Source organism: Helianthus annuus, chromosome 11, assembly GCF_002127325.2.
Source record: "Helianthus annuus cultivar XRQ/B chromosome 11, HanXRQr2.0-SUNRISE, whole genome shotgun sequence".
NCBI classification, from domain to species: Eukaryota; Viridiplantae; Streptophyta; class Magnoliopsida; order Asterales; family Asteraceae; genus Helianthus; species Helianthus annuus.
Window position 1 is genome coordinate 187321777 of NC_035443.2, and position 26355 is coordinate 187348131.

The following is a 26355-nucleotide window of genomic DNA, read 5'->3' on the forward strand; positions in this document are numbered from 1 at the left end:
GATTGGAAATCAAGATTTTTCAAATACTGTCTCACCGAAGCGACTATGGAGATGGCACATCCGTGATGGTCGATAGAGTTTCAAGCCCCTACCACTTCTGCTTTAATACCTCCATGTTAGAAACAACAACTCTCCATTCATTTGGTATGTATTAATTATAAATACACTCTTTTGGTAAGCGAAGTTTGAACGAGAGAGAATATACTCTTTTGGATAGATAATTGTTTAGATGGAAGAGCAACTTTATAACTCTAATTATAGCCAACACATTAATCTGTCATACATTTTGTATCATTTTAAGTATGTATTAATCATAAATAATAAGTATATTAATAACTTTCTCCAGCCCGGGAAGCAATCCCAGGTGTTGGCGGCGCTATGCCCTATTGTGGGAAAGGAACGGAACAAATAAAAACTATGTTTTGAGTGAAGTTGAAAAATTCTTAGCTAGAAACAACTCATCACTCAAAAGATTTGAGACAATGCCGTACCCAGATAATGCGTCTATGTCTGATTCAGACAATCGTTTGATTAACGAGGAGCGTATCTACGACAAAACCAATCTTGAAATTGAATTTAATAATCAACTTAATTTGCTAACTGATGAGCAACGATCAGTTTTCCAACAAATAATCAACACAATTGAGGGTAACAAAGGTGGGGGGTTTTTTGTGTACGGCTATGGTGGGACCGGGAAGACCTTCTTATGGAAGACATTATCTGCGGCAATCAGATCAAAAGGTCAAATTGTATTAAACGTTGCTTCCAGTGGGATCGCGTCGTTGTTATTGTCTGTGGCAGGACCGCGCATTCCAGGTTTCGTATTCCATTGAATCTTATAGAGGATTCAGTTTGTAATATAAAACCTGATGGAGATGTAGCTAGACTACTACACGAAACAAACTTGATTATATGGGATGAAGCGCCTATGGTCCATAAGCATGCATTCGAAGCGTTGGATAGAACAATGAACGACATTTTCAATATCGACACTTCCAACAGATCAAATATCCGCTTTGGAGGAAAGGTTATTGTTTTTGGAGGCGATTTTAGACAGATCCTTCCTGTTGTTCCAAATGGTGGAAGACAAGAGATTGTCAATGCCTCATTAAGTTCGTCTTATCTGTGGGATACATGTAAGTTGCTGAGACTAACAAAAAACATGAGGTTAACAGTTGGAAGTTCAGCATCGGACGCTGAAGAAATAAAACAATTTGCAAAATGGCTTTTGGATATAGGTGAGGGAAATGTTGGTGGTCCAAATGATGGAGAAGCATCAATTGAAATACCAAGCGATCTTCTGATCACTGATACATCGGACCCCATTTCAACTTTAATTGATTTTGTGTATCCTTCAATTCTTGAAAACTTCAACAATCAAAATTATTTCAGTGAGAGGGCTATACTTGCACCTAAGAACGAGGTTGTGCATGAAATTAATGATCGGTTGTTGTCACTATTCCCAGGCGAAGAACGAGAATATCTTAGTTCAGACAGTCTTTGTCAGTCTGAAAATCCAAACGCTACACAACAAAAACTATACTCTCCTGATGTGCTTAACGGTCTTAAAGTATCCGGCTTACCTAATCATAGGCTAGCACTAAAAGTAGGCGTGCCGGTGATGCTCTTACGTAACATTGACCAACAAAATGGTCTTTGCAATGGTACACGAATACAGGCCAAAAAAATGTATAACCGTGTAATAGAAGCCGAGATAATATCCGGAGGGAACATAGGCACTCGCACTTATATACCAAGGATTAGTTTGATACCTTCTGATAAAAAAATTCCTTTTGAGTTTCAAAGGAGACAATTTCCGTTGGCTGTTTGTTTCGCAATGACTATTAACAAGAGTCAGGGACAATCACTGTCTAGAGTTGGTCTGTATTTGAAATAGCCAGTTTTCACCATGGTCAGCTGTATGTTGCTTTATCGAGAGTTAAAACCAGAAAAGGAGTTAAACTTCTGATTTTGGACAATGACGGCAAACCTACTAATAAAACGACAAATGTAGTTTACAAAGAAGTATTTCGTGACTTGTGATCTCCATGTACTCATTCATCGTTCGATCATTCATTCCATGTAACTGTTCTCTAAAATGATCCATAACATTTTTTAAGTCATTTAATGTTTATTTTTTGTTGTTTTTTAATCAATTTTGTTAACGTAATACAAAACATGTATACTCATACACACACTTAAATATTAACCTAAAATTCTACATAAATAAACAGTACGTTCACTTATAATTCGCTATCCATTATCTTCCATAAACACAATATTACACAAATTTGCAGCATCATGTATCTCGAGATATTACAGTATTTGTCTCATTGTAGTTTACTAATTTATTATTACTTCAACGGTTATTTAATTCAAACGATTACTTCAATAAATTAAACTTATTCATTTGTGTTTTAGTCCACCCGCGAACCTCGCGGGTTCTTAAACTAGTTATACTTAAAAGTAAGTTATAAGTCGAAACTTTGGTAAACATGTTATGAAGTTACCTGTTGGTCGAGAAGCACAACAATCAAGCTGTCTAAGTCTTTGTCATGCCATACAAATTCAAAGCTAACAAAGATAATAGAATACCAAACACCATCTTCTTTCAAGTCAGAAAACAAATCAACGGATTCCACTTCTGCCGTTTCCTTCATTTAGAAAAGACATGCTTTAAAAAAGGTATACCATAGCATAACAAAGCATTAATTCTTGGAAAATGTTATAAAAACAACCAATGACATACATACGAAAATGCAAAAGGAACATCTCTTATTAATATAATTGCAACCAGACCAAAGGATAAAAAACACAAAAGTTGTAACACGGGAACAAATTAATAGGTTTTACAAAAAAAACCGACAAACACTCCACGAAAAAATAAAAACCAATGAGATGTTCAAAACATTCTTAGTTTCCACAAACTACTTCTCAACCTTGGGAATCAGTAATCCCACTGTGACACCATCATCATCGACAACCTCCTTGCCAGCTTTACGTGGTTTTGTAGACGACTGAGAAGACATCACATCATCATCATAGATGCTGTCCAAATTCCGCTTCAGCTCGTTTTCCAGGACACGAATTGAGGTACCGCTGACATCTTCATCGGGTGTTTTAAACATGTCTTTAGTAAAATTCGAAACAGGTGTCTCATCGGCTTTGCTACGGGAGACAGAATCCTTAAAATAGGGAAAACAAATAACGATTCAAAGACAAAAAAAAAAAAATTCAAAGGAATTTTAATGAACAACCAGATAGAAATTACACACATTAACGGGGACCTCATCTGCTGCTTTGATGTCAGAGCTAACAACATTCACACGCTCCTCGTCAACAGGCTGAAAATATGTAATATAATAAAAGTTATATAATTGGTTAGAGTTACATAAAATATAACAATACAGCAGTGCATAGGTTTTCAAGTACCTGAATGACATCAAAAATTTTATCTAGTTCGCCAATAACAGTTCGATTGTCTGTTAATTTTGAAACAGAGTAACCATCCGATTTGTTTTTTATGTTAAATGAACCGATGGATATCTTGAATGCAAACTTCCTGTTGAGTAGAGCATTGAGTTCTTGCGGAAAATTCCCTTCGTTAGCTAACTGGCGAGTGATATACAAAAAAAAAATTAGAAAAATTTTGATAAAAAGCGATGAAATGAAAAGTTACTAATATTAATCGACAGATTTAAAACAGAACAACAAAATATAACGTACATCAAGGTTCTTATCCAACAGCTGAGTCGCGTTAACCTTCAACAGCCTAAGCACCTCACGCTCAAATAGGGTGAGCGTCACAATCCCTGTACAATCCTGAACCCGTATCGGAACCCTGATCCTGAAACACGTTAATTATATGTTACACAACATTCAGGGAACTCGTAAACATGTAAAATATCAATTGATATGTAAAGTAATATTACCTCGGAACGGAGTAAACAGTCTTACTGTTACAGCCATCGTCCTTACACTCCAGAACCACAATATCTTCAAAACCATCGGAACCATCTTGCTTTTCTTTTGAAATTGTTTTTGTGGTGACCGCTCGATTACAATTTCTGCAAGCATTGTAAAACCAAGAATCCTCGGAAGCAAAACTCTTTATAGTTCCGACAATAATTACAAACTTTTTCTGTACAAAAGATATTACAAATTACGTCTTAATGATATGTCAAATAAATAAACATGGTAAAAGTTAGATTTCTTCTACCTCCGAGATTTGATTTAAAGATCCAATAGTACTGAACTCAAAATCTGAAAGATACTCTTCAGTAGGATCCTTTATTCTGGATGCACTCAACCCAGAAAAGGTGGAAGACGTTTCAGGGGTAATGTTTGAAAGGAACCTAGAAAAACAATAAATTCAACGTTATTTGTGAAGCCAGTCTAAAAGTCGGGATATGGTGCATACCTCTTCTTAAAAGTTAAAATGTCATCAATTTCAGCGTTGATCAACACGCGAGTGACAGTGTAGAGATTTGAAACATAAAGAAACCCTATTAGTGTACACAAAATTCTAAAATTAATTTAGATGGACATTTGTTAACAAAAGATTGTGTAAGTTAATAAATATTTTATGAAAAATTAGGAGATTACCTCCCCAGAACCTGTATTTTCCGAATTGAACAATTACAACAACATTTTTTTCATCTTGGTTGGCCCTTTCAAAATCCAAAATCTGTTCAGCATAAGCATCCCAAAGAGTAACATATATTTGCTTCCCTCTATGAAAAAAAATAACATAAGTTAAAAATTAGAATATGAGTGATTGAGTTATATATAGTTAGTAGACAAAAAAAGGATTAACAAACTCTAAATCCTGAAGCATGAATGTTAGCTTCTTTTCTTGTTTCCCGTCTTTGGTATCCTCTTTTAGATCATAAGGAAAACTCTTAACGACAAAACCAATTACGTCTACAAATAAAACAATATTAACATAAAATTATTTGTAACATCATATAAATAACATATCGGTATTATATATTTAAGTCAAAAAAGTAAGAATACCAATTGGACTTTTAAAGGACTTATTGTCGTCAGTCGGGTCTTCAACAACAGAACTAAAAGGAGAGAAGTCGAATCCCCACTCAGTACCAACAGGTTCATCACAAACCGAAACTATTGCGTTGCTGTTTAGATTAATTTTCGTCGAAATATGGACATACTTCACTTTCTGTCGATTCTCGCCTAATGAAGGATTACGGATGAACAAACATTGCTTCTCCTTCAACAAATGTTCATACTCTCTGGCAGTCTTGGCTAAGACAAAGGCTTGAATTTTCGTCCCCTAATATATATAATAAGTACAGCAAATTAATCCAAAAAACAATGAAAAAAATATGTATATGAACTATCATTATAAACAACTTTATGTACACTTACCTCTTCGTCCATTAAAATCATATCATAGCAATAAACCTTTCGAGGATCATTGAAGGCTGCTCGACTCCATAGTCTGACAATGCGAACTTTGATGGTATAGTCATCCTGGTTGAGATTCAAATTTTTCAGCAACGTGATGGCTGGTTGTTCCATTCTACATAGCATGCAAAAAATGAAAGAATTGAATGGACATATATACTAATAAGATAAAAAAAAATTACATACATTTAAAATACTACATAGAAACCAATATGAAAAACGTATTGAATGTCAAAGAAAAGCCATACATTTTGGACGATTGAATGATGATGTTTCTTAGACTGAAGAAAGGAATTTGTGAATGAAAATGTATTTCGAAGTTGGTATTTATGCTAATATATTATTTTTGGTAAATATTTTTCCCTTAAATATATAAACCAATCACAAATTTGTACAATCATTAAGTTAGTTGAATTGCAATGTATATTATTCAATCAATCTATTATTTTAAATAAAATTACAATCATTACCATATTTCAATTTTCATTTTAAATTTCGAAAAAAATTTAAAAAAATCTTGAATCAGAACGGAAATTGACATTTAAGTTAAAATAAATTCACAATCATTACCATATATATAACATTATCATATTTCATTTTCAAGTTTCATATACGCAAATTTGAAAAAAAAATAAAATTAATGATTATGAGTATGTATACTAATATATAAATAAATCATTGGCATAATCAAAGTTACCAGAATAAAATTACTAAATATATAATTGACTCCATTTTAGTATATATACATTGTGAAAACCGACAACATTCAATGTTGTACAACATCATAAACAGTTGATGGTTTACATTGAGATGGATTACATTGGATGTTGTACAACATAATAAGCAGTGGATATGTTTAAAGTACAATGTAGTCTACTATGTAAACATGATATTAATCTGAAAAAAATGTGATTACACTTACCTGCTCGAGCAATCCAATATAGGTTCTAAACTCCCACTTCAGTAACTTTAATTGAAATGTAACTATTAAAAATAGAAAACAAAAAAAAAATAAATCAGTTCAAGTGCTAATTACCAACTCGCCAACACATAAAACAATAAAAATCAGTGCAAACATTAAATATCAGTTCAAAGACTAAACATATATTTGTTTCTGCCTCGTGCGCAACATTAATAATCAACGTCCTATATAACATAAAATCAATAGAATATATCTTTTAATATACCCATTTTAAGCTTTTTTAGTCAAGTCTACCAATGACCTGAGACTCAATACTTAAAGTCTCTAATTATAAATATGGAGATTTCGACCCGTTTACAGGTGTTTTATATTGAAATGGCAGTTTAAGGCAAGCAGTTATATAGCAGTTGTAAATGTGCTGTTAATGGTTGCTTTCTAAAGCGGATTGTAATGAAAGAATAAAATTGTTGTAGTAATATTCTAGGTTTTTATACTTTTACCAAACTAATACTAATTATGTTACTCGGGTGGATGCTGGATGTACGTTCAAAATCCGTGGGGAATAAGGGCTTTTTGTTAAAAAATAATCAGCAATCTTCGTCTTAGTGTTAATCTTAATCTTAATATGTTAATCTTAATATTGTTAATTGTTAATTGTTAATATTAGAATATATCTATTTAATTGTATCCTTAATAGTAGTTTCTAGCTCAAATTTGATCCATCATACATGTAGTGGGAATAAAAACTACAAAAAACATAGAGTAAAGTTTAAACACATGTCATATAGTTGTTAAAATAACAGTTGAGATATTAAAGTAATATAAAAACTTGAAATTCAAAATCAACACCAATGTTAAAACGAAAAACAATTCAAAGGCAAAAAACATGCCGTATTTGTCTTATAACTAATTGGTACGCCTAACGTAAGGTACAACCCTCTCAACAGTCAAAACCTGATCATTTTCATTAAAGGAAAAGTGAACCTGGTCACGGACCTTAATCCTAGCGGCTTTCATGAACTTCTTCCAAGAGGTCAAAGCATATCGAAAACCAGTCTTGCCTTTTCTTTCACGTCTTTCACGTCTGGTACCGTTGGTAATCTGCAATGGCGGATCCAGATGCGAAAATCTAACGGTCAAATCTTTTAAACCTTCATGAAGTCTAGCCATGCGTGAAACAGGATCAGGAATCCTCTGTATTGTTGTAAAAACAAAAGAATAATGGTTATTAAGTAAAAAATGTATAACATTTGATTTTTAGCAGTATGTAAAATTAATTTAAAACTTACAAAATGATCTTCACCAGCCATACGAACAAACTTTTTTACACCGCCATTTATTTCTTCATCATTTTCATTTTCAACATCAAGAGGTGCAACCTCAGCCTGAAAATTAAATGCATAACAAAAATTAAATTAACTTGTAAAAAGTGTATAATTATGTACAAATATGACACTTACCTCATCGACCTCTACGTCTGAATATTTCATTTCAACCCCGTTTTTCCCAAAAACTTTTAAATGGAAAAAATTACCAAAAGATTTTGTAAAAAACATAAAACAACCATCATTCAACTGTAATTGACTAACAATTACGTCAATACCAACGGAAAAACCTACTTTTCCGTCAAATGTTTTAATGAGAACGTTAAACGTGTTGTTGTCTGTAATAACAGTAGATATTACATCATTTGACGAATAATCATAGTGTTTTGGCAGGATACATTCTGGAATAACCTGTGGGGATGATAAAACCAAATCAGCAAACAGTAAATTTAATATAATTAAATTACTACATCAATACAATTGTAAAAATATAGCTATAAGTTATCTTACATAAAATTGAGATGATGGAGGGAGCAGATACGTCCAAAAAGTGGTATGACTAACCCCATCAAGGAAAGAAGTTAACTTAAACGTAGCATAATCTATAGGATTAAATAGAACCAAACACCCAATGGTTAGTCGTAAATGGTCTACAACTTTAGACCAACCATGAAAAAAGAATATCTTTCCTTTAGAGGCGCTTAATCCAACATTAAATTGTCGGCCATCTTCTGTGATTATATCAACATTCGTAGGACATTTATATACACCCCATAGTGTGCACGCAGCGTCATCTGGAATACACTGATACAAAAAAACAAAATGATTTATACTTATACTGAAAAAATCTTAACAATAAAATATTAACAAACTGTACTTAATATATACAGATAAAGAAAAAAAATAAAGTTATGTAATAATTTGTCATTTACCATAATAAATTCGTCTGCTTTATTCATGTGCCTACAAAAACTGGGTAGTCTGAAACTGATTTATAGATTACGATGTTAATCAAGTGTAACATGTAAAGGTTAGCATGAGAAATAAAAAATGCAACCAAAAGAGAGATTATACAAATGAAATACCTTGATGAACTTTCAGCCATACGAAATACCTACAATAAGAGGTTACATAAACAAAGCACGTCAGATGATTTTTATTTGAAAAATTAAACATTTATGATACATCATAATAAAAAACATGGTTACATTTATAAATGTGTAAGTGCATATATACAATATACAAAACAGTAATAAAGAACAAATATATACTTCTACATGATGTAATCAGTATGAACCATGTTCCGTTACAGTTCCAATCATTCATAAGGCAATATAAATTATTTGTAGAACTAATGTTTCTATATAAATGTGTTAGTTTCTAACCACAAATTATTGATAAATAACATAGTGTAACATCTTTGTATTAGACCCTAATTTTTTAATGAATAATAAGTATACAGGCCTACATGATTCAATAAATATGTTCATCGTTGGCATACAGTTTCAATCAATCATTAGGCAATATGAGCAATGTTTAGAAGTAAGGTTTTTGTATAAATGTATTAGTTTCTACTCTACAAATATGTTCATCGTTGGCATCGTTGTAATATAACTCAATCAATATATAGGTCGACGATTAAAAAAGATTCAGTTAAACTACTCTACAAAAAAAAGAAAAATCCCTAACAATTTAGACTCAATAATCTGCAGATCTTAATTCAACATTAAGTAAACCTAAAAATTAAGAGCAGAGGAATAACATATTAACAAATAAGTCCTAAGAATTTATACAACATCATAATTTCATAATTCTCATAAGCGACACAAAAATCTGTGATATTCAGATCAGTATAAGCCAATAAAAATGTAATAATCTGCAGATCTGAATTCAACATAAAGAAAACCTAAAATCGAATATTGAGAGCAAATCAATCCATAATCAATAACATATGCTTACTTATGATATTCAGAGCAGATCAACACGAAATCGAATATTGAATCAAAAAACCTATTAAAAAAACCCTAAAATTTGCTGCAGATGAAGTACCATATAAAATAAGCATACCAGTGATAAATAATCGTACCTTCAATAAGTGTTGACAGATCGTTTGAATGCCAAATCCTTGTGAACAAACAGATATGATTGACAAATCGTTTGCCCTAAGAATCGATGAGAAGACACACCAGAAGTCATCTGGTTTTATAGATTTACGGCTTCTGCGATCAAAGATAATTAAACATGGGAATTCAAACATATTTTGGAAGATGATTCGAACAAAAATATGGAAAGTTGAATTCTCTTTCTAAGCGTTACAATCAATTGGAAAGGCGGTACAATCATAGAGAAAATTGGGAAGTGAATCGATGGATTGCCGCCCAAAGAAGAATTGTGTGTAATATTTAGTTGACAGGTGGCAAAAAGAGGTTTAAGCAAATGCCAAGTGGCCAAAATTGTTTTGTTTTAATATAAGTAATAGATATGGTAGGTGAACATTAAAATTCTATAGGTAAAAAATAACTATAAATCAGCTAATATTATTTTCATTTATTGTAACTGATCCAATCTTTTTTCTACGTGACCAACTTGGCAACTTGCGTCTTGCTATATGTATTTCCCATTTTACGAAAATTCTGTTTTTAATCGATCAAACGTCAACATGATCAATACCTATATTCAAAGAGGAAGTAGGGTAGGGCTGTTCATGAGCCGAGCCGAACTGATCCGACCTTTGCTCGTGCTTGATTCGTTTATAAACTGAACCAAGCGTTTTTCAATCGAGCCAAAGTCGAGCGAGCGTCTTTCAATTCGAGCATTTTTCGAACCAACATGGAGCGAGTATCGAGCGTCGTAGAACAAAAAAGGAAAGTGACGACGGGGGTGCTAATTATCAAAATAAAGTGCAGTTTCCATCCCTGTGGTTTTGTCCAACTCACACAAGTAAAAATTTAACAAATAACAAAGAATACAAAAACACTCAATTAGTTCTATCGAGATTAACCGAGCGGGAAGATAGATCGTCGACTGATTGAAACATACCCTTATTCTATCAGAAATTTGAAATTGAATGAACAGATTGAGCAAAACTACAGCTAGTTGGCGTCTTGAAAATAGAAAAATCGAATAATAATGGCCAATGAGGGGCCTGGTGGGAGCCTGGGTAGGTTTTGATCATTATTGAAATCTATTAAATATCTATAATAAAGTAGGTGAACATTAAAATTATACAGGTAAAAAAAAATAAACCAGCTAAATATTATTTTCACTAGTATTAAGCTTGTGTTAAGTAATAGCAATACTATACCATTGTCAACGATCACCAACACCGGAAAAGCTCGTAAAAACAAAATAAATAAAAACGGGAAAAAAATAACGTCGAACGAAAAACAGACGTAAAATCTTTGAATCACGCACGCTAGTTGCTGAGAAATTAAACCGAAACATAAAACACATAAAAAATAACTAAGTCTATCCAGAACCCGCGTGTTGGACGAACTTGTCAAACGCATAAAAATAGATGTGACGGGACGGGCCAGTCAAACGGGAAAAATATACGAAAAAATGTTGAACCCCACACGCACGTTGCGGTGCGTTAACTCACAAAATTTAGAACGAAACGAAAAACTTGGGAAAGATGAAAAGTATGGTGGACCAAAATTGAAAATAAAAAAGAGTTTGGATTAAATTGCAAAAGTGCCAAAAGATGAAAAACTTTAGATTAAAAGTAAAAAAACAAAGGGTCTAATTGCAAAATTGAAGCTATTTAATAATTTTAGATAAAGATACGGATAAAAATAAGTGATATTTATATATTGGTTATTAATTAATATTAATATTAAAAAAATTATTAAACAAATATAAATAAAATTTATAAGGTTGAAGGAGAGAATGTCTTTTGGCATTATTTGAAGTCTTTTATTATTTCACCTTTATAATCAAATTTAAATAAGCTTAAAAAATGAAAAAAAAAATGAATGTGTCGGTTATTAGGATGTTAAACAACCGCTATATTGAAGAAAAGAAGGTGTTGGTGCTAAAAAATGTCAATATAGTTGTGAAGTTACAACCAAATATAAATACCAATTATATATTCAAGATAAATAAGATTAGCAATAAAGTCATCTAAGGAAGGAGGAGGTATTGTCGTGTAAAATTGTTTAAAACAGTTTTGTTAGAAATAGGATACGATATTATAATTTGATGTTACTTAATATACGCTTATGTTTAATTTTATTTTTAATGGATGTAAATATGTAATTAGTTGATAATATAAGGGTATATGTAATACGATTACAAAGTTATTTCTTTTTATTAATAATACTTGACTTGATATTTGATAATTCCTATATGATTAGATTATGAAAAAAAGTTAATATTGCGTTTAAATCGGTAATATTAAATGGTATTACGTGTTAAAAATATATTGTATGGTTTAAAGCTTATCCATTATATTTATAAACATTTATTTTGAATATATAAAAAATTTAAATAAAAAGTATAAGATTGAAGAGGAGAATGTCATGTGACATTATTTGGAGTCTTTTATTATAAGTTTGATTTATTATATACTGGTCCAATCTTATTTTTACGTGACCAACTTGGCAACTTGCTATATGTATTTTCCAATTTACCATCAATCGTTGGCTACGAAGATTCTGTTTTTAATCCATTGAACGTCAACATGTTCAATACCGATATTCAAAGAGGAAGTTTTTTTTTTTTTTTTTTGAACGGCAATATTCAAAGAGGAAGTAGGGGCACTGAGACAGTGGATGAATGAGAATTTAATGTCTACACTTGCAAGTTGCGAGTCACCTGCTCAAATTAATGATGTTGAAAAATGGATTGTTCATCGACTATTGTTGAATATCTCGAACTTATATTTCAACCAAAATTTCGATCAATGTGATTTGAGAATTTGATTGCTTCATTTTACTAGGTAATGAAGCAATAAGAAATGCAAAGAAAAATTGGTACATAATTAAATGATTATCTATTTACTATTGTTAAAACTAGTACGTCCTTCTTTCTTTTTGTTCAACACAATCACACAAAAAGGAAAACTGGTACATCCTTCTTCGTTTTTGTTTTAGTTGGTTCTTCTACAATTTTCCGTTATGGTTAGAGATAGGTCATTCTATAATTTCTCAATCTCGCAAAAATTTAAAATTGTTACAGAAAAGAAATAAAGTTTTGAACAATGGAAATAATTGTTTAGTATTATTACAAATTACTAATTAATCCTATCACATCTTATCGAATTGAATTGTTGAAAAATAAGGAAATCAATATACCAAACCAACAATCAACGATCATGCCTAGTAAATGCCATGAATAGCAAAAACGGTAGTTGTAGGGTATAGGGAGGGTGAAATGTAGGCAAACATTATCTTTATCCTTAGGGATAGAGAGGCTGCTTCTAGAGATACAAATCGGCTCCAAATCAAACAACATACCAACACAACGAATATAAAACTTCATATAGGCATAAATACAAGAAGTCAATCACATGTATTGTCCCTTAGAGAATAAAAAAAAACTACGCCCATAAAACACACCTAAGGCCCTATTGCACCATCCCCTATTCTTAGCCCTAATCATGCGCTTCCAAGAAGACCTACCTTGGACCATCCTCAGAAGAGTGCAACTCTAGAGTTATTAAATAACAAAAAAAAAAAAACCTTGTTAAAGCCATTTTATACAATGATACTATATATAAAAACTAGCAAAATTCCCCCAAGCTACGCAGTGGGTTTTAGATCTGTATTGAATCGTTTCGTTTAATGACGGAAACAATATGATTATGATGTTCCATATAGCAACCAAAAAAGAACCAAAAAAATAAGGTTACGTGGTGACTAAACCAATATGCACACAAAACACACATTACGTCTACTAAGATTCAACCTACATTAGACCATAGAAAGAATCTATGTTAAAAAAATGTTATAATTCTTTTAAAATAGATTTGGTTATTAAAAGCAAATTAGGAAGAAGAGAAAACCACATTAAAGTTAAAAAAAAAAAAAAAACGCAAGGACCAAAAATAACACAATTTACTCTATTTCTTTAATGTAAATGAAACAAAATTTTCTGTGCTAGGATTAGAAACTTTATTTCTTTATCAGGTCAAAAAAAATAAAACATTTTTTTAGACCACCCGTAGTCGAGTTTTTTAGTGTTTTTTCTCCAAAAAAAAACACCTAATCACGTCCTTACATCGCCCCCAGGGGCGTTTTTGTTGTGAAATTGGGTTGGGGCGTTCCAAATTAAACGCCGGGTGAAGAAATCTTGGGCCAATCAGACCCTTCCAATGTCAAATATCATTAGTTATAATTGAAAAAACAAAAAGTAAATAATTGGGTAATCATTGGATGGGGCATTATTGGACATTATACCACTACACACATTTTAGAAAAACACCACAGAATACTTCATTGCTGACTGGATCGCCATATAATGGATAATGCAAAAGGGTCTTCCTTCACCACTACACATGCTCTTACTAATAATCGAAGAAGAGAAGTCTAAAACATAGATAGGGGAGTAGAACCAACTAGGCTGTGTAAATTCTTTAAATTATTTTGCACAAAAATATTTATAACCTCTAAAGTAATTGGGAAAAAAAGTCAAAAAATTAGCAGTCAAGAGCCACCTGACTCTCACCTTTAACGAAACTTGATAATTATAAGATATATAATTGTCAAACAAAATTTAACTGATAATTCATTTGATGTAACTACACAAACAAAATGTACGTCCCTTTTATCATGTGCGACATGCTTTTGATTCTTTGAAAGGTAGTCTAGTGGTCCACCAATGCTTTTAAAGCTTTATTAACGCGTAAAGACCATTGACCAAAAAATTATGTACCGTGAAGAGTGGTCTAGGAAATACACACTTGTAAAAAAATCTTCTACAATTAAGTAAAACATCAATAAAAACTATAAAAATGAATATCTTATTTTGTTGGAATTAACGTGATACCGATATTATTGCGATAGTATCTATTCGGTTTGTAATTGTACATGTGGTATATGTAGTCATTTATTTATCATATATTTCTAGCAATTGATCTTAAAAGAAAAAGAATATTATCTTTATTGACATTTTTTTTAACAATGCGATATCCACAAAGAGGGTGCGTGGTTAGTCTATAACATTTTTATTGCAAAGTGTCAAAAGTCTGTGTAGTCATTGTTTTTAAAATATTAGGCATGATATTTTAGATTCTATTGGTATAATATTATATAGAAAAACATAAAACATAATAATTTAAAACACAATCAAAAGTAATCTAGGCATTATATATAAAATACACTAATTAACATTCTTTGTATGATATTTTAGATTTCATATTTAAAATACATTTTATTGTGTTATAAATTGTTACATTTTGTGTTTTTCTATGGAATATCATATCAAAAGAATCTAAGGTGCTGTTTGTTTTTTCTGTGGGAAAAGGTCTGCAGTCTGCGGACCACATCTGCAGGAGAAGAGGTGGACCAAATGTCTGCAGCTGCAAGGAAAATAGGGTTTGTTTTTTTTTATTTTATAAAACATCTTCTCAGACACACACTACACACTTTCACACACAAACCTCGATCTCTCTCCTCTCCGCCTTCATCACCACCACCAAGCACCACCGTCACCACAAACCTCCCCCGTCGCAACCACCCACCCCCGTCAAACTCTCCTCCCTCGATCTCTCTCTCTCTCTGCCTTCATCACCACCGTCACCACCGATCTCCGATGATGATGATGATGATGATGGTATCCTGCTGTTCAAGCACCACCACCGATCTCCTCCACCGATGATGATGATGGTCTCCTCCCTCGATCTCTCTCTCTCATCGATTTGGGGTTTGTTCGATTTAGGGTTTCGGTTCAAGCACCACCACCGATCTCCGATCTGGTAACACCACCACCACCGATCTCTCTCTCTCTCTACGGTATGTCGGTATCTCTCTTACTCTCTCGATTTGGGGGTTTGTTCGATTTAGGGTTTTGGTTCGATTTGGGGTTTTTGGGCAGGGATGTGGTGGTGGAGGTTTGGGCAGGGATGTGGTGGCGGAGGTGGTGGTGGAGGTGGTGGCAGGGATGTGGTGGTGGAGGTGGTGGCAGGGATGTGGTGGTCGATGATGATGATGATGATGATTATAACAGATGATGACGATGATGGTGTCGGAGCAGAGGTGTCGGAGGTGGAGGTGGTGGCGGAGCAGGGGTGTCGGAGGTGGAGGTGGTGGCGGAGTGGAGGTGGTGGCAGAGCAATGGTGTCGGAGGTGGAGGTGGTGCCAAGAAGAGATCTCGCAGACCTTTTTTAATGAAAGGTCTGCGAGAAAACAAACAAGCTGCAGACATCAAACGTCTGCGCGCGTCTGCATTGCGCAGACATAAGTGGCCAGAAGTACTTCTGGCCAAAAAACAAACAGCACCTAAAACATCATGCTTAAAATATAAAACACCATGCCTTCATAGACTTCTCACATTTTGTAGGTAAAATGCCATCTGTAGATGAGCCCTTACTCTGGCCATTGATGTGTCATTAATTGTACATATTTTTAATATATAATTACCACCTAATTCTACATACTTTTATGAATTTTTAGTTGCACATACTACCTAAATTGTTCCTATTTGACAAATGTCGTTTTCTAAGGTCACTGGATGAAAGAAGTAAAAAACGAGCATAAACGAAATAAAAATCCAAGATTCCAAGGAAATCAACAATTTGCCAGATAGGCATGGCCGTGCATAACACCAGGAGCACAAAGTCAACAAGCCAACCCAAGAATGGTCAACAAAAGTCCACGATATGCGGAGGCATGGCCGTGCACACCCAGGCACGCATGTGCTTAGCTAAAGCCAAATTGTAGAAGCTTTAAGAACCGACAAGAATTCCATGAAATATTATACCATGAAATGTGTTTGTTTTTAAAGAGATAAAAACTTGAGACATAAAATGTGTTTGTTTTTAATGAGATAAAAACTTGAGACCCAACATTGCCACTATCTCTCTCCGCAATTGGGCTACACAGTTGTCAAAATCGCTCAAAGTTCGCTCAACACTCGCTTGGAATATTTATTGCTTGGAAAATGATAATTCGATTTGAGGCACGGTTTTAAATGAGCCCCTTTGCTCGATTCGATTTGTAAACGAGTCAAGCATGAGTAAAGGTCTGCTCGGCTCGTGCACAACCCTAACCCTTACCTCCAAAAAGATATATTTTAGTATTTAATATTAAATTCTTTTTATTTCAAAGGCATTACTTTATGCTAAGAAATATCTCTTGAGTCAATAATTGTACAGTAAGATATTATATTATGTTTGAATAGATAGAACCCCACCTATCATGGTTCGCCAACTTTTATTACTGGAAACTTATCAAAATAGTCATGTTAGATGTTGGTTTTTCAGGGTGAAGGGGCACCCCCTAATTAGGTGAGTGAAATTTTTTTTAACCCAATCATACGTTGCCATGTCATTTCCCCTCTATAACTCCCCTCTTGTCCAAAAACGTACGGGGTGCACCCCTCTTACGGGAGTTGTTTTTTTATTCAAAAAAAAAAAAAAACAAAAAAACAAAAAATTGATTGGTTGTTACAAGCCATGGGGCCCACCATCAATTATCTTCTTGTTCGGTGACTAATCCCCCCAACCACCTCACTGATTTGCTGTCCCGCATGAATGGCGGTGCCTTACCTCTCGGCAAATGGTGTCACCGAAGGGGTCCCCGAAGGGTGCCCCGATCACCCTCAATAATAGACATGGGTTTCTAGCCTTTCCAATTTGTAAGAATCAATAGGACGGAGACAAGCAACACAAACAAGCTTAAATGGCTAAGGGATGCTGAATATCAAGGAATCAGAGTGGGACCACATGAGTTGTCACGCTACTGGCTGCTTGTCCACGTCTTCGGCCTTTCAAGGACACGTTTGATAACAATTCTGTTTAGGTTGGACGGTGTGGGGAACGTCCAGCCCCGTTAGAATCGACTGCATGTCGACGTTGGAGACGGGCATAAAGGAGAAAAGTTGGTACATTCCCTCATGGCCGGCCCTGGGGTGGGCGGGGAGGACCACCGGCTAGTGCCCGATATTTTGAGGGACACGTTTTTTATGAAAAAATCTCGATATGTATATGTAAAATAATTTTTTAATAGGGTATATCCATACAAACACCAATATAGACCCCCTTACAAAACTATTTTTATGGTTTAGATTAGTTATTAATCCGTTTGGCATTAGGTTTACACCTTTAGTGAGCCAGATACCCAATTTCGTTAAGGCCTAAGGGCACATTTTTTCGAGTTCGAACATGGTACACGAATTCTCAGGGCCGGCCCTGCATTCCCTACTCACACAAACATATACATACAACATATACATATATATTTTAGACTCATCCCCTATTTCCTTACCTTCATGCTCTTTGCCATATCCTCACACCGGATCTATGTAACGCCTATGTGGAGGGTCATCCTCCAAGGATGAGCCTCTCCCATACCGCATAGCCTTACAGCCAACTTTTCTTTTATTTTTTATTTTCAATCAGCCTCTTACCCACTGCCATATAAGCACCTCCCATCCGCCACCACTCGCTGCTACTGTCCAGATCTCATCTTCTACGTTAATTATAAATCATTAAAAATAAATCGAAATTATAAGAAAACAGAGAACATAAAATTTAAAATCATATTAAAATTAAAATCAGAAAATTGCAGGAAGGTACACTACCCTTTCCCTGCAATACTCCAACAAGTGTACGTTTGTATTGTCCAATTTACCATCATTTCCACTGCTTTTTCATAGACCAACTTTTCCTTTTCCCATCATCCATCCCTTCCCCTCCAATTTCCTCTCACATCCGGCTGCCATTCGATCATTTGCTTGCCACTGCACTTTATACATCCAGCTGCTGCTACTATTATCTACATCTCTTTCACCACCGCTCGCTACCGCTGTCTTCGCTGCTGCTCCTTTTCATATCCCGTTTCTACCCATCACCAGGTTTGATTGTTCAACCCATTTAAAAAAATGTTTTTTTTTTGGTAAAGGGTTACCCTAAGTGAAATTAAAAAAAAAAAAATGTTGATGAGGTGGTTTTGGTAAATCAACGAGACCAGAACACAGGATTACTACTAACCCGGTTTCAATACTTTCGAAATCTACAAGAAAATGACATCATTTTTAACAGACTTTTTTTACATCATTTTTAACAGAGGTTTTTTTCTTTTTTTTTTCTTCTAAAACAAATTGCTTCAAAAATTTTCATATATAGTGTGGTTGCTTATATGTATTAGTTAGAATCTCATCCATTTGTAACCCACTAATTTCCACTCTTTTTTTACTTTACAAAAAGAAACATGACAACAACAATCCCCAAGTTTGCTCACTTACAAATTCCACTTGAAGACGTACTAAACGCCACCAATAACTTTCATGATGATAACATCATTGGTCGTGGTGGATTTGGACCAGCATACAAAGGACAACTCCAGCGGTCCGGGAAATTAATCAAGATTGCTGCAAGGAGGTTAGATCGTACGCATGGTGAAGGACACGTTGAGTTCTGGACGGAAATTTCAGCGCTTTCAGATCTCAAGCATACAAATCTAGTCTCGATTGTCGGATTTTGCAATGAGAAAGATGAGAAGATAATCATAACCACGTATGCGGCCAACGGAAGTCTCCGGGAGCATCTAAACAATCCCAACCTCACATGGACGCAAAGATTGAGGATAAGTGTTGGTGTGGCTCGTGCGTTGAGCTACCTCCATTATGATGAGGGACGTGGTTATGGTTTTATACACCGTAACGTTAACAGCTCCACAATTTTATTAGACGAGAAATGGGAAGCTAAGTTATCCGGTTTTGAAATATCCATCAAACAAGCAGTTAACCGAATGGACCAGATCACCCTTTCTGAACCTATTGGCACAATAGGCTACGTGGACCCAGAAATTGAAAAGTCCAAAGGGGTGACCTGCAAGTCGGATATCTACGCATTCGGTGTTGTTTTGTTCGAAATATTGTGTGGGAGGAGAGCATATATCAAGAACGATGCTAATAGGTTACTAGCTACATTGGTCATGCATCATTATGAAAAGGAAACATTGCCCGATATAATCCATCCTGATCTAAAGAATCAAATGTCCAGACACCAAATATCCATAAGATCACTCAGAATATACTCAGAAACCGCATTTTCTTGCTTAAAGGAAGAGCGATCACATCGCCCACATATATTCAATATTGTTAACGAACTTGAGAAAGCATTGGAGAAAGCATTGAAGTTTCAACCACGACCTGAAAATTTTGTAAGACCTTTTTTGGCCTTTTTTTGTTTTTCTTTACGCCTTTAAGTTCATCTTCCTTTGTTCTTAGTTTGTTTACTTCAAATATTTTCACTCTAAGACCATGTGTAGTGGTTAAACACTATAATGCCCCCACCATGGGGCGTTTTGCGCCATGTGGCGTCCTAGTCAGCAAGGGGGCATTATAGCAAAAGTGGTGTAGTGGTGAAGAATTATAATGCCCATATTACTTTTAATGAAAAAAAAAAGAGTGAAAAGCATGTCAGACAAAAGCTCCAAAAGTGATTGGAGGAACCAAGGTGAAAAGTGAGGGTGGGCCACAAAAGTCAAATGCATGTCAGAAATTTGGGCGTTTAAATAAAAACGCCAACATTCAAAATTGTGAATTATAACGCCCAAAAACGCCCGCTGTAGTGGGGGGGACGGCGTTTTGGGGCGTTTTTTTTGAATTTTTTTTAAAAAACACGCCCCACTACGGGTGGTCTAAGAGGAAAAAAAACCAATATTGTCATATAATATTTGTTATTGTTAATTTTAACAATGTAATATTGTTAATTATACTTTAAAATTCATTGTTAGTTACAACTAAAATAAATTAATTAAAAGAATTGCTATATAACAGTTGTTTATTAAATAAAAGTTGTTTTTATATTGTATTTATAAAATTACCTGCGATCATATGGCCTTTACTCTATAGGTGCACTAGTTATGAGTGGTCAGTGGTGGTCTGGCTATGTTGGATGTTCAAAATAATATTTTTTTTGGTTTTTTACATATTTCCCCCTTCTAAGCTGACTTATTACCTATTTCCAAAAAAAAAAAAAAAAACAATTACATATTTCCCTTTCCTAACCCATATATATATATTACATATTTCCCCTTTTCATTAAAATTACTTTAAAAATGACTATTTTACCCTTAATGAACTATTAAATGAATATTGACATATTTCCCCTATCTAAGATCATCAATCAATTACATATTTCTCCAATTCATGTAGTATTTCTCCAATTCATATATATATTCATGCTTTTGTAATAGAATTGGTTCAGATTAGGGACGTACCCAAGTGGAGGCTTGGGTGGTGGGCGTCCCCTTTATTATTTTTTTTTTGGTACTTTATAGGCAAAAATCCCTATCGTACCCATTAAAAGTTTGGTTGAAACTTTTGTTCGCACCCCTAAAAAATTATTCGTGGGTCCGCCACTGTAACTTCAGTTGTGTCAGAGTCAGGTAGTATGATGAATTACATCTGGATCAGCATTGGTCATTGTGAAGAGCTCAGAAGGCAAATAACAATTCCCATTTAAAGTATCTGAACCATACTGAAATATAGTTGCTTAAGCAACTGTTGACACATGCTTGTTTGCAAGTCTCAATATCCACCTTCTCCATGTCTGCAATAATGTTGAAGTACGTAACGTTCTTAAATGGAAACAAAGTTGATGACACTGTTGATTACGTGTGAGCAGAGGACATTTCTTCCACAAGGCAAAGGATAATTACACTCTCCAAGATTAGTGTCAAGTAAATCAGCCACCATTTACATTCAATGATATTCATAAAAATATAGATATATACTATTCATTTAGCAAGTAGAAGAATTGGGGAAATACTACATGAATACATGAATGGGGAAATATGAAATTAATTGATGATATTAGATAGGGGAAATGTAAATATTCATTCAATACTTCATTAAGGGTAAACTAGTCATTTTAAGAGTAACTTTATTGAAAAGGGGGAATATGTAATTTAGACTGCGGGGTATGGTGGGGCTTGGGTTGGGCGTGGGTTGGGGCGGGTGCTGACACGTGGAATGGGAGCCCCCCCCCCCCCCCACTGCCTGGTACGTGTCCGCGGGGTATGTTGGGGCGTGGGTTGGGCTTGGGTTGGGTGCACCGCGTGGCAGGGTAGTTTAAAAAAAATATACAAAATTTAAAAAAATTACACAAACATTTATAAAAAAAACATACAACTTCATTAATATTTATAAAATTACATAAACCTAAAAATTACAAAATAAGAAACCTAAAGCGTTAAATAAATTTCAAAAAGGTCGATCTTGTCGAACGCCTTTTTTTCCTTGCCGCGAAACTCTATGTTCGCCACCGCCACCCGGTCCTCGTGGCTTAACTCGCCCCCGGGGGGAACGACTTCGTAGTAAGCCTTGAAACGCTCGAGCTTGGGACGTAGCTCGTGCCATTTATGTTGGCACGCGTTCATGTTGTGGTGGTCGTTACCGACGTTTAGTCGGTAGGCCGCGAAAGCTTCCGTCCAATATTTGGTTTGGCCCGGTGGCCGCCCCTTCATAGCGTCAACGACGCTTGTGACTAGGGCAAGTTCTTCGTTGTGGGTCCAGGATGCCATAGCGGGTTTGTGGGATGTTGGGTTTGTGGTGACCGACTGGGACAGCGGGTGGGGATATCGAATGTTTGGGACCACGATGGGGGTTGGGATGGACCACCCGGTTGGGGTTTGGGGGTATTTATAGGGGATGTTGGGGTTTGGGTGACCGGTTGGGGTGACCGCTTGGCCAAGCCAACGGTTTGAATTAAAAATTCAAAACTTTTGGGATGGCCCGCTATGACGTGGTGGGTGAGCCAATGATATTCCGCCAACTAAGATGGCCAAACCGCCCCACGCCTGGCTTGAAACCCATGCCCCAAGGGCCACGCCGAAACCCATGCCCACCCGGGGTGGTGGCTTGGGCGTTTTCCCCTACCCACGCCCAAACTCCTGCCCCATACCCCGCAGTCTTATATGGGTTAGGAAGGGGAAATATGTAATTGTTTTTTTTTGGGGAAATACGTAATAAGCCAGCTTAGGAGGGGGAAATATGTAAAAAACCCAATTAAAATTATTTCAAAATCACCATATATCAGTTGTTTATTAAACGTTGAGTTAATTGCCCGGATGGTCCTCGTGGTTTACCATTTTTTCACCTTTAGTCCCCACCATTTTAAAATAGCATGTTTGGTCACTATGATTCGCTTGGTTGTTACTCGGATAGTCCCAGAGTAGATGTTTGTTAATTTGCTCAATTAAGTTTGTATGAAATTATTGAATTACCCTTGCAATTAATAAACAATAATAAAAAAGATATAAAGATGGGCGCCCCCTCTTCTTCTTCCTCTCTCCCGCTCTCTCTCACCACCTGCACCTTAAACCCCCCACCATCTCCACCTCGAGTTCCACCGTCACCTTCAGCCTACCACCACATCCTGCACCGCCAACATCGCAAATAATTGGTTCGAATTAAACCAGATTGACCAAATCCTTCAAGACCAATTCCTCCTTCAAGATCAATTCCTCCTTGAAGATCAATTCCATCAATAAATTGGGAAGCCATTCATCTCGCAAAACCATCCAATTCTTCCTTTCTGTTTCATCCCCGATGAGAGGAGCATGGAACCAATTACCGAAGATATCACAACCACCCACCTATAGCCACCACCACTGTACACTGCTAACACCAAACCGTCACCTTGTCAAAACGTCATTTTTAACGAACCGAACAAAACTCATCGCACCAACTTAGCTTTGTCCGACCCTTTAGGCCCTTAGAAACTCGTCACCTTTACCATCCAGTTGACCTGCAACTGTCTCCGACTAAATGACACTCTAAATCGCCTCCTCTGCTCTTGTTACTCTCCCCGACCGTTGAAACCAACTGTCACCATCACCCACATTTCTCCGGTGACCACAACGTACGACCGGCAACCATCTTTTGGTCCCCGTTTAGACCACCTGTGACCACAATCGGTAGTCTCCAACTTTCTGCAACATCTGCCGCCCCTCCAATTATCTAAAACATGAACTAGTGTGGGTACTATTTAAATATTAAACCTTCAAATCCTTAAAAGAAATTTCCAGCAGGCTAGCTGTTTTCATGTTAACAAGCAGGTCATAGAAACAGAATTGATCTTGAAGGAGGAATTGGTCTTGAAGGATTTGCTCAACTTGGTTTAATTCGAACCAATTATTTGCGATGTTGACGGTGGAGGTTGGGGTGGTGGGCTGAAGGTGACGGTGGAGGTGGTGATTGTGAGTTGACGGTGGAAGTGGAGGTGTCGGTGGGTTTAAGGTGTAGGTGGTGAGAGAGAGGGAGAGAGGAAGAAGAAGAGAGGGCCACTCATCTTTATATCTTTTTGATTATTGTTTATTAATTGTAAGAGTAATTTAGTAATTTCATACAAACTTAACTGACAGACAGACATCTATTCTGGTGACTATCCGAGTAATAACCAATAACCGAGCAAATCATAGGGACCAAACATGCTATTTTAAAAAGATGAAGACTAAAGGTGAAAAATGGTAAACCACAAGGACTATCAAGGCAATTAACTCTTAAATGTTTTAATATTGTAATTTTTTTATTTCTATTATTAAATCTTTATTAAATCTTTTTATTGCTTCATTGTGATAATTATCACACCCATCTTACCACCACCACTACCCACTAAATTATTTTTAACGAAAATAATAAGAAAATTGCACTTTTGTTCTATTCACTTTGACAATTACCCTTATTCTCCTTTTCGTTTAGCATTTCTTACGTATCCATCCTTTCATTAGATGGACTTTATAAGGGGATGTTAAATGTACGCTGAAAAATCCTGTAAGTTGCACCCATTCATAAAATTAAAAAATAAAAACTGTTAAATAATTAGAGAAAAACTAAAAAGGAAATTCAACAACACTACTTTCTCTAATTACACCATTCCCCCTTAAGGCTTTCTCTAATTACACCATCCTCCTTAAGAATTTTATACTCAAATCAAAAAACCTCTCAACTGAATCCCAAATACTAAACTAACGAAACACCACCCATGGAATCACTCAATTCATGACCCCACATTTCTTGTGTTCATAGAGCCTTTAAGATCCAAACTGGGGTTCTCTCATTACGCTTCTGATTTACATAGAGCCTTCAAGATCAATTTTATTATCCACAATTCGTTCTCATGTATATAATAGGTATATGTAATTCCATAATTTGTAATTCTCTTTTCCCTTTGTCACATGTTTGCAGGGAAATAACTTGGAACACTTGAAGATTGAGCTTCATGATATAAAGTTAGCCACCCATAATTTTTCAGATACAAATAAAACTAACTCTAGCAAATGCTATACTTGGTACACAGTAGAACTCCGCCATTTTGCTAAAGAAAACCCTTCCTTCATAGAAGGGATAAGTAAAAGTAAACTATTTAAGAGACATGACACATTTGTTATAAAGCGCTTCCTTCCTGAAGATGACGAGTTCGAAGAAGAATTATTTTTCACAGAACTTGAAGTGCTTGCTAATGTTAAGCATCACAACATAGTCTCTCTAATAGGATTTTGTGTTGAAGGTTTTGAGAGGATACTTGTCACTGAGAAATTATCTATTGGATTCCTTGGTAATTGTTTGGGTGACGTAAGAGAAATGCGTAATTTGACTTGGGAAAAACGTTTGAAAATCTGCATTGACGGTGCGCACGCACTGAATTACCTTCATTATGAGATGGATGATAAGAAAGTGATGATACACAGTCATATAGATTCTTTTAAATTTGGGTTGGATGAGAATGGGAGGGCGAAGATCGAAGACTTTGAGTTTGCGGTATTCCTGCCTCCAAATCAAGAAGACGAAACTCTGTGTAAAAGAACATATTTTAGGTCCAAGTATCATGTGGATCCAGAATATGCGAAGATTGGTAAGCTAAAAAGAGAGTCGGATGTGTATAGCTTTGGAGTTGTTTTGTTTGAAATTCTATGCGGAAGAGAAGCTGGTGACCAAATTTACCTTAAGGAGAGTGAGAAAGGGCTCGTTCATGTTGCAAGACGAAACTTCTACAATGGAACAATAGAGGACGTGATTGATCCTACACTAAAGGAAGAAACCGGTAAAAAGATTTGTAATCCAATTAACAAGGATTCTTTGTACACATTTTTAAAAGTCGCAGACCAGTGTGTGGCGGAGACTCAAGACCAACGCCCAACAATGAAAGTTGTTCTCAAGGAACTTCAGAAAGCATTGGTCTTTCAAGTTATTCAGGTATGTTTGTGTGTGTGTATATAATCATGGGTGCAGGGGCGGACTTACAATGTTACTAAGGGTAGCACGGGCTACCCCTCAACCCCATCTCTGTAGTGTAAAAATACCCCTTAACTATGTTTCCGTAGTATAAAAATACTCTGCAACTTCGTCTCCATTATACAAAGGATACTCCTGGTCTAAAAAATAAAAAATTGGGATACCCCTAAATTTTTGGGCTAATTCCGCCGCTGCATGGGTGCATATTATCTTAATGCATAAGAAATAAGTATTATGCATATTCAATGATACAATTTCTTTTGGCTAAATTATTAC

At 35.3% G+C, this 26355-nt stretch overlaps 4 protein-coding genes across 8 annotated transcripts in view; 2 read left to right on the plus strand and 2 right to left on the minus strand.

Annotated features, from left to right (window-relative positions):
- Nucleotides 1-928: 928 nt before the first annotated feature.
- On the plus strand, nt 929-2104 carry LOC118484229. Its single transcript, XM_035980230.1, is given in 2 exon segments — nt 929-1904; nt 1907-2104. Coding segments are annotated over 2 exon segments (1113 nt in total). The 3' UTR covers nt 2044-2104.
- A 654-nt stretch (nt 2105-2758) lies between these two features.
- LOC118484349 (replication protein A 70 kDa DNA-binding subunit B-like) lies at nt 2759-7428 on the minus strand. The gene is made up of 13 exons (XM_035980384.1): nt 7349-7428; nt 6353-6414; nt 5392-5545; nt 5017-5296; nt 4821-4923; nt 4606-4733; nt 4421-4505; nt 4220-4355; nt 3933-4141; nt 3727-3847; nt 3433-3612; nt 3276-3344; nt 2759-3185 (listed from the first exon to the last, which is right to left on the minus strand). Exons 3-13 carry the CDS (start codon nt 5542-5544, stop codon nt 2928-2930), a joined length of 1722 nt encoding a protein of 573 aa, XP_035836277.1. The 5' UTR covers nt 5545; nt 6353-6414; nt 7349-7428; the 3' UTR covers nt 2759-2927.
- LOC110878318 lies at nt 7182-10728 on the minus strand. The gene is made up of 7 exons (XM_022126599.2): nt 9764-10728; nt 8763-8791; nt 8610-8664; nt 8188-8481; nt 7813-8088; nt 7642-7737; nt 7182-7546 (listed from the first exon to the last, which is right to left on the minus strand). The coding sequence occupies exons 1-7, from the start codon at nt 9932-9934 to the stop codon at nt 7259-7261; spliced, it is 1209 nt and encodes a 402-aa protein (XP_021982291.2). The 5' UTR covers nt 9935-10728; the 3' UTR covers nt 7182-7258.
- A 7585-nt stretch (nt 10729-18313) lies between these two features.
- Nucleotides 18314-26355, plus strand: part of LOC118484350 — a 55405-nt gene continuing 47363 nt past the window's right edge. For 3 of the 5 annotated variants that reach the window (XM_035980385.1, XM_035980386.1, XM_035980387.1), the window contains exons 1-3: nt 18314-18690; nt 19043-20000; nt 25033-26040. In XM_035980385.1, the coding sequence (XP_035836278.1) occupies nt 19047-20000; nt 25033-26040 (1962 nt within the window). In that variant the 5' untranslated portion in view covers nt 18314-18690; nt 19043-19046. The remainder of the gene's footprint in view (nt 18691-19042; nt 20001-25032; nt 26041-26355) is intronic. The other 2 variants (XM_035980388.1, XM_035980389.1) reach the window with 2 other exon arrangements.